The 13,476-nt window shown below is 44.7% G+C and overlaps 1 protein-coding gene across 1 annotated transcript in view; it reads left to right on the top strand.

The window, feature by feature from the left end:
* pdzd8 (PDZ domain containing 8) overlaps positions 1–6,725 on the top strand; it is a 54,936-nt gene extending 48,211 nt beyond the window's left edge. The window contains exons 4-5 of the mRNA XM_083988051.1: positions 1,800–1,962; positions 2,113–6,725. Of these exons, the coding sequence (XP_083844177.1) occupies positions 1,800–1,962; positions 2,113–4,472 (2,523 nt within the window). The 3' untranslated portion in view covers positions 4,473–6,725. The remainder of the gene's footprint in view (positions 1–1,799; positions 1,963–2,112) is intronic.
* The last annotated feature ends 6,751 nt before the right edge of the window (positions 6,726–13,476 follow it).

The following is a 13,476-nucleotide window of genomic DNA, read 5'->3' as shown; positions in this document are numbered from 1 at the left end:
GGTGGTTTATCGAAAATAAGTTTGCCACTATATTCTAAAGTTAATGTCCATAAAGTGCCACTCACCTAACGCATGGTGTTTATTAGGGATACATGGCATTATTGGTAATCATAAAGTACAGTGGTATTTTTCATACAGATTTTTTATTTAATAATTTTACCGCTGATGAATCTTGTGTTTTCTGAAAATTGGGAATTTTAAATAGCACCAAATCTCATAAATATATTTATATTGATAAATCATAAACCATATATTAACTCATTGAGTGCCAGCCCTTTTATAAAATGGTCAGTGCCATGTGCCAGCGTTTCGGGGCATTTTGAGTAATATTTTAAGACCAAGAGAATATTTTGTATTATGACTCTGAAAACACAAAATAGCTCAAAGGAAAGAGGAGACTCTCTATTTAACTAGGGAAAAACCATTTGTTTGTACCTTGTTCCATTCTTAATTTATCTTAAGTTGAATAGAGCCTGGTTGCACCAAAAAGACCACGTTTTTTCTAGAAAGCTGAGAAAAATGCATTTTTGTGAAAGAGAGTCTCTCAAGAAAAACAGTGATTTATCCGTTTTAATTTTGGCTTCAAAAACATGTAAGACATCTGAAAATTTCATTTCACATGTTTTTTCATTGTACAAAAAAAAAAAAAAAAACTAAAATACAACAAGTAGGAGTCCTACTATGCAGAGTGATGCCTGCTCTCCTACTCCTCCTGCAGTTGCTGCCCCCTCACCCTCTCCCTCTCCCCCCCCCCCCCCCCCCCCCCCCCCCCCCCCCTCCCCTCTCCTCTCCTACTTCTCCTCCTGCTGCTTCCCTTCGTCTCTGAAGGAGGGAGGGAGACGTCATGGCGTCTTCAGTCTCTCTGCTGGACGCGGCCGCGACTCACCGCGCTGATCTCTCGGTTCGTCGTCACGACGTCGGTTTACAGCAACTGGTGAAACTGACTCCGCGATCCGCTTTCGCTTCGGCATTTCGGTGCTGATCATCTAGATCAGTTTACCTTTCCTGCCTCCTCCGATCACTTCATGCTGGAGCTATGCTAATAGCATCCGTGGCTAAGCTTCCTCCAGCTCCACGTTACACTTGTTCCAGGCTCTGCCCGTCGTTTTCCTCTAGAAATAGAAACTTTTCCCAACTTTTTTATCTCTGTACCGATCGCACTCGTCTTCTCCTTCCTCTTCACTTCTTGCTCTGATCTACAGTCTTCTTCGTTCTACACATCCCAGAAGCCCCAAAATTACTCACAGTGTGCGCAACAGCGTCCCCATTTACCAGCCGCAGAAAACTGCATTTGACGTATATATACGTCAATGGCACTCAAGCGTTGGATTTTGATTGACGTATATATACGTCAATGGCACTCAATGAGTTAAAAAAACACAAAAAATAATGACAGAGCAGCTTCCACTCAACGATATTTATGAATAAGTGCAGTTTTATTCAGATACTTTTAACAAAACACAGTAAATACAGTAGGCACAGTACCACAAAAACAAATCATACAATCACCCCCCTCCCTTTTTTTTTTTTTTTTACCAATAACATTTTTCCACTTATGAAAAAAAGACATGACATGACATTCTCTCCTCTCATATCCTAATATTTAGATAGATTATTCATACATTTAGAAAGATTTTAGTTCAAAAAGTGTGGTGAAAAGGCAATTTGCAGTGTTGTGCTGCCAAGGAAGTCACATTCTTACTGTTCTTAATAGATGAAGCTCACTACAACAGAACCAGTAAGACAGATCCTTTAAATCAGAGTTTGTGTTCATGGCAACATCCTCTCTTGTGTGTCAGACGGAGGTCATCAAGGGGCCATGTGGCAGCGTGGGGATGACCTTCAGGCATGTTCCTGCCACTGAGGGCGACGCCGTCCACGTCAGCATCGAGACAGTCACGCCCAACTCCCCAGCGGCCTTGGCAGATCTGCAGAGGGGTGATCGCCTCATCGCCATTGGAGGTCTGACGTTAATAATCGGTCACGATGTATAACCTCTATTTAGTCAATATCACTCAGTTAATTGGGTTCTAAATGTTTTGTGAAACTGTGATTCCATTCCATGCACTGTTGACTGAAAACCTATTTTCCTGTTGTTGTTTCTGTCGACAGGTGTCAAAGTGACATCCTCAGTTCAAGTGCCCAAACTGCTGAAGCAGGCTGGAGACAGGGTGGTGGTGCTGTATGAGAGACCAGTACGTCACCAGACTTCCTCTTTGGGAACCTTGGGAACTCTACAAGAAGGGTTTGGGCAGCTTGAAGAAACAGGTTTCATTCCCCAACCGAGTGGTTACGAGGAGGATCCAGCCCCCATCACCACCCTGTCTGACATGTCCGACAGCAAAGACATGGACTCTGAGTTTGAAGAGTTGATTGTGGACAAACCAGGCCAGCCCGGTGGCCCCAACAACAACACCACAAATACCAGTGACACTAAGGAGGAATTCTTACTCACAGTAAACCAAAGCCCCAAAAGGACTGTGGCCACCTTGGCCTCCAAGCCCCTCGGTACCATATCGCCCATTCTCAACCGCAAGTTAAACCTGGTGGGTCTCCAGTCACCACTAAAGCCTCAGCCCAAAGAATCACCAAAGCCCTCACCGCATAAGACCAGTAGTGAACAAGGGGAGGGTCTGCAGCGTCCCACCCTTCCTCCCCCACCTCCGCCCTCTCGCCCCCCAGTGCCGCCAAGACCTCAGATAAGGTTGACACCGGCCTCCTCGGAGACCAGTCTTTTGGAAGGTGTTGACTCTGTCACAACTACCACTGCTGCTGTCGCACCCGTCGTGACGACCACCGTCAGTGCTCCCGAAAAATCTCCGGAAAAAGTGACTCACTCTGGAGCCACCGAGGACAAGGCCGCTACCGACAAGACCTGCGTCAAACAGGCCGAGGCGAAGCAGTGCACGAGGCCAGCGGAGTCCGGTGACGAGCCGCCGGTCCCCCCCACCGCGACCGGCGGCAGCAAAGCCGATCAAGCGAAGGACAAAGCTTCAGAGAGCTCGTGCAGCACAAGGGACAGTCTGGGGGACCACTCCATCTGGGAGTCCCCGGAAACCCAGTTTCGTAACCAGACGGCACGCTGGTCCAAAGCCTCCATGGCGTTTGAGGTCGACAGCAACCACAAGTACCTTAACGTGGCCCTGTGGTGCAAAGATCCCTTTAAGCTGGGTAGTTTGCTGTGCCTGGGTCATGTCAGCCTCCAGCTGGAGCACATAGCACTAGAATGTATGGCCACATCTTCAACAGAATACCAGAGCACCTTTAGGTTGGGGCCTCCCGAGCCCAGAGCCAACGTCAGCCGCACCGCACTGCGAAGCCTCAGCACCCACAAGGGCTTCAACGAGAAGCTCTGCTACGGAGACATCTCCCTGAACTTCTGCTACTTAGCCGAGGGGGACTTTGAGTATCCCGGGGGGCCGGTGGAAAGAGAGCGAGAGGGGAGCCTTCACGACGACGATGTAAAGGAGAGGGAGCGGGAGCACGTCTCCTCGGCGCCACGTGACGACTTGGCCTACAGCACCATGCAGTTGGCCGAGGTCCGTCACAATTTCCAGGACACCCAGTTCCAGAACCCCACCTGGTGCGAGTACTGCAAGAAGAAGGTCTGGACTAAGGCGGCCTCTCAGTGTATGGTCTGCGCCTACGTTTGCCACAAGAAGTGCCAGGACAAGTGCCTCTCCGAAAACCCCTTCTGCGTGGCGGCCACCGAGCGTCGTGGAGCGGACCCCGAAGCCAAATCCACTATCAACCGGGCCACCACCGGCCTGACGCGCCACATCATCAACACCAGCTCCCGCCTGCTCAACCTGCGCCAGGTGCCCAAGACTCGGCTGGTGGAGCAGGTGGCCGACGTGGTTCCCGGAGCGGTGGAGCCCTCGCCCAAGCATACGCCCAACACTTCCGACAACGAGAGCAGCGACACGGAGACCTACACCAGTGGCGCCAGCCCCTCCAAACACCCCGGCGGCGGCGGCGGCAGCAGCAAACTCGTACGCAAGGAAGGCGGGTTAGACGACAGCGTGTTCATCGCCGTGAAGGAGATCGGACGCGACCTGTACCGGGGGCTGCCCACCGACGAGCGCTCCCAGAAGCTGGAGCTGATGCTGGACAAGCTGCAGCAGGAGATCGACCAGGAGCTGGAGCACAACAACGCCCTTCTGCTGGAGGAAAGGGAGGCCACGGATGCCCGGCGCAAGGCCCTAATCAGCACGGCCCTGGCCAAGTCCGGGGAGAGACTGCAGGCCCTCACCTTGCTAATGATCCACTACCGGGCGGGCATCGAGGACCTGGAGTCCGTAGAGAGCACCTCCCCTTCGGAACAGCAAGGCTTCAAAGGAAAAGGAGAAGGTCTGGAGGAGGAGGCGCTGATGGGGGCGGAGGTCTATGACAGTGACATCTGCAGCCCCGTGGAGGTGCAGCTGCTGGACGACATTACCGAGGAGCAGATCTGTGTGGAGGCGCTCCACTGAATAGGAGGAAAGGAAGAAGATCATGTTCTGGACTACAGAACTGTGTCCAGTTTAGATAAGGATGGGGATGGTGTTTGTTAATGGGGATGTGCGGCTTCACTTGATTGTGAGGTGAACACAGGTCGGTTGAAGGACTGTCCTTCCTACAGATTCATGGTGAACCCGTCAATGATGTTTTGATTTGCACAGTGTGATGACCTTTCCGTGCTTTTCCATGCGTTTCAGAGTTCTTTAAAGGGAAGCTCGATAGCTACACTGTTACCTCCCCTCAGTAGTGCTGCACGTTTACCCTCCACTTTTGTTTTTCTGTGGCTTCAACAGCTCATTGTAAGCATTCGGTTCAGTTCTCCATCTTGTCTGTAACTGCTACGACTTAAGGACTTGAGAAAATGTGCACTTTCCCTGTGGTGAACTGAATCATCGAGGACAATTTTGCTTTCTTGTGAACACTATGAAGGAAGAGCAGGTTTAGACATCCGAGGACCCTGCAGCAGTCGTGTACCTTTTCTTCTGAGATTTTTTTCTTTTTTTTACTGTGATATCTTTGGATTGTAGAAGTGACTTTCCTTACCTGCTAAGCTCTTTGGGATTTCAGCAACTGCAAAATAATTAGTGGAACCTCATCTACAGTTTGCCTCTTTTTTCCTTTTTTGGTTTATTTTGTCTGTGTTAGTGAAGCCAAACATCTGTCTGTATCTTTTTCCTTTTTTTTTTGATATATATATATATTTCTTTGTTTTGTTTTGTCTTGCCAATTAACGTTTTGTAGAGAACAGCCCTAATTTAACGAAAGTACCTAAACTTAGGCACATAACTAGTCACAGGTGAAACGTTATAAAGGCACATGATTGACATTTTCTGATTGATTTCTGACTAATGTGTGTGTGTGTGTGTGTTTATGTGTGTGCCTTCATGACTTGTTTTCATGCCCATACGAATGAATGAATTATGTGTATATACAACCGTCCACTTCCTGTTCCACCCTGCTACAGTGCGTCTCTCCTCCACATCCTCAGAGAGCGTATGTGTGTGTGAAGAGGGAAAATCTCGTTCTTGTGTGTCAGAAGGAGAAAAAAAAAATCAATCCGAAAACTGAAGGACAGCCTAAACCTGTTCTGATGATGTCCTTTTCTTTCTTTATTCAGAAGGCTGTTTTGCAATCAGTGCCACATCTCATGTTTCTTAGCAGGCAAATGCTCGAATGTGATTGTGGATATTCAGTGAGGTAGAGTTTGATAGCTTTTCTAAAAATATCAGCAGCAGCCAGCAGGTATTGGTGTCAGTGCATCAGAATTAGGACATTCAAACAGGCGTACAGGCCGACCATGTGCCAGGATCACTATTGTTAGTAAGCTGCCTCCTCCGGAGACGCATTAGGAAAATCACACGATCCAAGAAGAAGCTCCAACACAGCAAGAAGGGATTAAAAAAAAAAAAAATCTGTCTTTATCACAGCAGCATCACAATAGGTAGGTTTTTCGTTAATGGATAAGAGCCCTGATGACCTGGGGTGGGCGTGGCCAGCTGACTGAACTAAAAGAAGTGTGTGTGATGGCTTCAAAAGAAAAGGGCAAAAGACAGAATCCATTACCAACAAAACAAGTATCCACAGTCAGCGTGCTGCTTGTGTGGACAGTGTGGTCTCAAATTTTGGGTCAAGACACAGGTCAGGTCACGTGAGACCCCATGTACGGCATGAATCGGCAGAGGCTCGGCCCTTGCTCCTTTCAGAACAGTAGATCCGTTGCTCATGTAGATATTAGCTTACTGGCTACTACTTGTCAATCTCTCTCTCAGTCACTGAATATTCAGATATTTTGTGCAATATTTTTGTAGGAAATGAAAGTGATAATCAGCATTGAATCCCTGTGTCCGTGACTCCTCTTCTTTTCTTTCTAAACTGTGTTGTGTGTGTGACCATCTGTCTGAGCTGAGGTTTAGGAGACCAGTGACGAGTCGACTCTGTAAACGCTCTGCTTTCGTTGCTGCTGCTGCTGCTGTTGTTGTTGTTACAATGTGCTCTTCCACAGAACTCATAATCACACGCTTCTGCCCCCCTCCCCCCCCCCCGGCCCCTCTCCCTCTAACCTTTGAAACTGCACTTGAAATATGACTTACCCACCTCCAGCTTTCAGCAGGTCAAGGTGGTGTTTGTTTCTCTTTTTTTTCCGTGTATGTGAGGGATGTAGTACAGTTTTCAAGAAGGCTCATGTGATGAAGCTTTATTGTACATAACCTGAATAAACAAGCTCAAATTTATTCCCGTCTCTCTCTTTGTGATTTAATCAGCTCTCTCTCTGTTTGGCTCTGCCTCACATATACACACACACACATAGAAGAAGTTTAAAGGCACAATTTGTGATGCAAATGTAAACAAGAGTCACTTCACCAGAGAACATCAAAACAAGACGAACCTTCAGTTACAGCCACACTGATCATGTCACGAGACTACCACTGGAACAACACTCAGTCTGAGGTAAAGGTTTATTTACATGAACAAATACAAGCCTATATTTAAAACTGAAATCGACTGATGGGTATTTATACTTTAATTCAAATTCCTCAAGTATGTACAGTATGTGATAACACTGAATGTATACTTAGGTCTATGTACACTAAATTAATGTGTTATGTCCCAACATATCTTGCGCCAAAGTGGGGTAAAAAAAAAACACACACAAAAATTGACAATAAATGAGCACTGAACAAACTTCATCCGCTGAAGAAGTCTGTGAGGTGCAGCTGAAAGCTCAAGAGGATGTGGGTAAGTACAACCTGAGTTTCTTTTTTTTTTTTTTTTTTTAGTATGAGCACAGTTCACATTTAATAAAGCTAGCATTATTTTTCTTAATGTCAGAAAACGCCATTAAAAGATCATAACCAATCACGGAGGTGTTCACACAGACAACGCCACTGCACAAAATAATCTCAGACGTTTCATCGGTGGTGATCCAGGAAGGACGGTCGTGTTAGTCTTCAGCTCTCCTGCTGCTGAGCATCATGTGGTGGCTCCCTGCTCCACACCCTGCATCTAGGGTTATCTGTCTGTTTGTGAATCCCCTAATTCTGAATATTCAGACCAAGAAGTGGCGAGAGTGAGAATCCACTCTGGATACTTCATCAGAGATGATGCTGACACTTAGGGCACATTGGGACACAGAGGAAATAGAGGAAATACCCAAATTTTTATTTAAACTGCTTGATTTTTGCTAACTTTATTAAAAAGACCTATAAAGCAAACAGAAATCCCAACTGGTAGAATATTACCATTACCCCACACACTTTCTTTTTACTAACACTGCTACACCCACCCACCTCAGTCTTCACTTCCTTTATTCACAATAGGGTCATTTCTATTGATCTATTTTGGACATTCTTTTGCTTTGATTTGATGGGACAATAGAGACTGCCAGTAAATACAGGGACACAGCGCAGCAGAATGACCGGTCAAACTGGAAACATAATACTCTGTGTCCTATATGTGCCCTAACCACTCAGCTATCAGGTGAGGTTGGTATCGTGGGTGTGGTTGGGGTGGCGATTGCTAAGGTAAATTTGGCACTGGTGTACCAATTATTATACATTTATGGTCAGAAGCAGGAAGAAAACCGAAACAATTTGCATTAAACTGTGAAGCAACATTGTTTAACATGCTAGTTTTCTTCCTTAAGACCCTGTAAATCAACTATGACACATTGTAAAAGATGTGAAAACCTCAGCAATAGTCAAGATATTCTCCACTGTGACTAGAACTACAGTTGACATGGTTGTGTCTGCTAGGTTGGAGCACTTGCAGAACCATTTCAAACTGGCTCACATTGAAAAAAAAAATGAATTTCCAGTCACTTTGATGTTCTCGCCTCTTCTGGTCTAAATACGCAGTAACACCTGCATTCCGAGATGTTAATATTTAAAGGGCAGCTTTACACATCAAGGTCTTCCCTGGTTTTCCCTTGAAAAGACTCTGAGAAGGTGCTGGTGTCTTCAGAGGTCAGCTCTGTGCAGTCTGATAAACCTCTGTAGCCTCCTCCTCCTGTGAGCTGCAGGCTGGCAGCTGCAGGCTTCATTAGCCTCTACTACCATGACACATCCAACTGAATGTTGGCAGTCGACCTTTAATTTTTAAAAGAGACCTGTAATTACTTTCATTAGCTAATTTCATTGGGATTTGTTGACACTAGCAAAAACCAGCTAATTCCTTCAATGCACGTTATGTTAGAATGAATCTCCACTGACATGGGGACACATGCAATAGAACAATGGCACACTATCCTCCTCCTACAACAATACCACACTCCCACATCTCCAGCTGTGGAAAATGTCAAAACTTTCTTTACTTATCTGAGTACATTACATTGTTTTTTTGCTTCTCAAAGGTGTCCCATCCCATAAAAGCAACATGACATTAAAAAAATGCAGTTTAGATTTGTACCAGTGTTGCTGTAAGTACCACTGTCGTCTGGGTTTTCTAGAGAAGAGTGAAAGGAGGGGAAGGTATTGTGTGATCATCCACAAAGTAATTGAAGCCCAGTGGACAGGCTGATTACAGACTGTCCGCTCCCACATTTCCCCATCATGGTAACATTCTGCTGTCTCCCAGCATCCAGTACAGACAATCAATATGAGTACTTCTCTTACCAAATTGAGGAGAATGGTGTCTTTGCTGTTTGACATTTCCATATATCTATATGTATTTGGAGTAACACCAACTGTGGTTTAAATACACCACAAGGTAATGCACTGAAAATCTGTCTCATAGCAAACACACCATATTTAATAAGATATGGCCTCACCAACAAAAAACACCACCCAGCTAACGACAAACATGTAATTACGTGGACATGTACATATGACTCACTAGAGTTTCCCGTTAGGACTGTCACATTATGGATAAGCCACTCCAGTTGGTATTATTTTTCTAGTTGACTAAAAAAAAGAAAGAAAAAAGAAGTGAGTTAATTTTCTGTCCACCCATCTACCCATCAGATGCTAAGCTAATATTTGATTATCTTTGAATGGGGATGTTATCTTGGCAGGTGTGTGTCCTCATTTCCAAACTAACAATACTGTAGGCGCTGTTTACTCAGGTTGGTGGAATATTTAAATATAGAAATTGGTATAACAGGGAGCCAAAGTCCTGTCCTCAGTATTTTGTAACAATGTAATGTTTCTTAACAAACCTAGCTAGCCCTCTGTTACTGTGAAGGTTTCTCAGTGCAGCATCACAGCTGATACATCACTGAAAACAATGATTTATATGACCTCCTCTAACAGTGTTGGGCTGCAGGGGCGGGTCTTCCATGGTGGCACAGGGGGGCACCTGCCCTCTTCACCACTGCTATGTTCACTGTACAGAGCTACAAGCACTAACTTCTGACTAAGGCTCTTAATCAACTCAGTGCAGCAAGAGTCATACCTGTTCTGGTTATTCTGCATACACTGACACTGAGATGTTTATTGTTCAGCTCTAACTACTGGCTAAGAGTATGATAGTTCTGTTCACTGTGCTAATTTTTTGTGTTGCTTATTCTGCTAAGAGTCCTTATTTACAAGAGAGAGTTTATTATTGATAGACTATAATTTTAATATTAATAAGTGGAAAAATGTAAACGTCATAGGCATCTTCCTTACAATGTGATTCAAAGTGGCCAATAAAAGCAAGATGAAGATATACAGTGTGTAACTGTACAATATAAATATTCAAGTCAGTGATCAGTGGCAGCCTTAATTTTTGTTACTTTTGGATGCCCCCCCAATTCACTGTTGTTACCCCCTGTGCCCCCCACCAGAAAATATTCTGGACCCGCCCCTGCTGCAGAATCAGCCACAGAGGAATATTCAGTAAATTGAATTAAATTAATTGTTCTTACCACCATTATCTAGATCTTAATCCATGATTACCTGGATTTCCAGTCATCTTTCTACAAGCTCTGGTTTGACTTTTTTTCTTCCATCACCTCAAAAAATGACTTTTTGAGTTTTTGTTTTTTTGCTTTGAATTTGGTTTTTCTCTTTACGTAATTGCTTCCACTAAAACACAATTTGGTGGAATCAATAAAGACCTCTCCCTTTAATGCCTACTGCTCACAGCCATTATGAATGGACCGGAATATAGAGCCCACACTGTGTACACCATCACACCATGTTTGTCACATGTGGCAGCAGCGTTAATGATGGCTCAGGGCACAAACGCACAGCAAGTGGTAAGGTCAGGGAGGAAATGCAGACACCTCCCCTGTCAGTGGCCAGTGGGTACACGCATCAAGGCGTCAATCCAAATGTGGCTTATAATTCAAAACAGCGCAGAGGTGCATCTGGGTGCGGTTGAATAACAACCTGCAGACTAAATTTATTGACTCATGTCTGGCCTGTACACTACCCGCCTGTCTCTATGCATGAACATTACATAGAACATTTTCTGACATGTGAAAACAACAACATTCATTGGTAGAGGCTATCTATACGTTGTGCCATATGTCATCAGATATGAAGTGTTGGGAACAGACAGAATAAAAAGGTGTGTGATACTGTCATAGACTTAACAAATGCAATGCTGAGGCCAATCTCCAGAGATCTGATGGAGATTGCTCTGCATCTGAAATAAAACCTTGGGGTATGGAGGTTATATACTGCAACTTTCATACTTTGGTCATAAAATACACAGTTGGTTTGTCCCTGTCTTTGTCTCTCTGAAATGTTCATCCCTGCAGTGACATCACTGATTAAGTCGTGGCCAAGAACAGTGGCCCAGTCAAAGCATCACATAAAACCACATCTGTGTGACTTCAAATCAGAATTTCAATTCATAATAAAATATAAACTCTGGCACAAGTTCACTATAATGGCCAACAATCTGACTATGTTATCATGAGAGGGAAGCTGGATCTAAACACAGACTACAGTTACTGTGAGGTGGGGTTACAGTATATTCTGATATCAAGGCTTACAGTGAAGATGGAGCTCTGGTAAAAGGCTGCATTTAAATGATTTGTATTAATGTGTGAACACTTCTCTCTCACCACCTGAACAGACCTGTCTATTCTGAATTCTAACAGCTGTGACCGTGCTCACTAATAAACAAAAAACAGGAAAATTAAAAATACATTTTGGAGGGTTTTAATAAGTTCCAGGGTCACGTCATACTCACCACCATGTTGCTCTCACTCTGTCTCTCTCAGGAATCATTTTCAATCAACACTTAACTCTAGTCTTTCCACTTCCTCCACACAGATGTTCATCTGTTGTCAATGAACCTCAACACTTTGTGCTGTGTGCGCTACAATAAAGTGACTTAAGAGAAAATGAAGGATGTGTAGGAGGTGCTGAGTCCTAAACCGGCCTGCACTCACTGCTTATGACCCAGCCTTCCCACCAGTACCCCCATTAAACTGGTCTGCTCTCCCTGCTTTCCCTGTATATGGTCCAGTCTGCCCACCAGAAGCTGCCTCCATCAGCTCTTGTTGACTGAACAATCCCATTTCCATATTATTCTATGTTATAAACTGTCTGCCTGTCCTGGGTGAGGGATCCCTCCTCTGTCTCTCACCCTGAAGTTTCTCCAGTTTTTCCTCAGTGGATGTGAGGGTCTAAGGGCAGAGGATGTTGTTATGATGCTGCGTAAAGCCCTTTGAGACAAACTGATTGTAAAAATGGGTTACACAAATAAACTTGTCTTGTCTAGTACGGAGTTGCTTTCGAGGTAAATTCATGCAAAACTGCTGAAGCGTGTTCCCGTGGGGGGCAGTTTTTTGGCAAGCAGTCTCTACATTTGCCCCGAAAACAACTCCATCCCGTTATTATCTCATAGCGTGGTGAATGTGCAGGTCACAACTTGTCCACGAAAGCGTTTTGGAGTTGTTGGATTGTGTATTTGATGAGTTTGATGAGGGAAACCAAGAAATTCCATTAGCCTCCGTAGCGTAGCTCTGAGCAGCTTGGGGCTCTGCTCCGCCGTTCTAAAAACAGCTTGCACCGACAAACCTACTCCTAAAACTATAGGGATTATGGCAATGGGCCAATTTGCCAAAATGTTGAACTATCCCTTTAACATAAATTGAGAAGTAACCAGGTTCCCCTCCCCCACTGCGCCAAATGAAAAAAACTTCTCTGGGTTACCGACAAAGGACTTTGCTCGTCTCGGTTCAGGCCATGTGTGTATTGAAAACGCAACAAACTAAAACCGGACAAGAGAGGGGTTTTTTTTATATGAGCTGATCCATTTCTTGTGAATATAAAAAGTATTTCTGTTGCAGTTTGCAACAAAGCATCAAACTCTCAGGCTGAAAAATTAGGTCAACAGTGCGCTAAAACATGCAGTTCCTTTAAAAAAAAACACTAGAGTGTGACTCCAACAGTGAGTCAGTCCCCATATTGGCAGTTCTGGGGCCGGCTCAGAGCCAGTGCCCGGGTTGGAACCGGCTTCTCTTGTTTCCACAGACAGAGAGCCGGGAAAACTGGTGGTACCGGGGTAGCATCAGCGCTCTACTGGTCTAGAACCAAGAGCCACATTGTCAGGGATAGGGGACGTATAGGAATAAAGTGATCGCGTTTTACAAGACCAACTAAAACATGATGACTGCGAGTTTTAAAAAATAAACCGAAGCAGACCAGAGACCAGGGGAAAGTTGAATGGAGCAGCAGCTCAGGTTCATCTGAACCACCTGTGTCTGACTGGACTGTGAAACACACATGTTTACAGGCTGATCTCTAAAGCTCAATTCATCCTTCATGAAAACTGTTCACGTCTATTAATTGCTAAATTTAAGTATAACGAGGGCGTGGCCCCTTTGAGTGACAGGTGCATGTTTGCTGAGGGTGACATCATGAAGACAACATCCATCTACATTAACATTACATTTTTTTTGTTTAATGTAGTCCTCATCTTAACTGTGCTGACATCCCAACTCAAGTGACCCAGAACACATCTCCATAGATTTTACACAAACAACACTTTCTTGACAAACCACACAATAACCCACTAATACCGATGCATACCAGACTCTTG

Source organism: Trachurus trachurus, assembly GCF_905171665.1.
Source record: "Trachurus trachurus genome assembly, chromosome: 15".
Lineage (NCBI taxonomy): Eukaryota > Metazoa > Chordata > Actinopteri > Carangiformes > Carangidae > Trachurus > Trachurus trachurus.
This window is presented reverse-complemented; position numbering and strand designations above follow the sequence as displayed.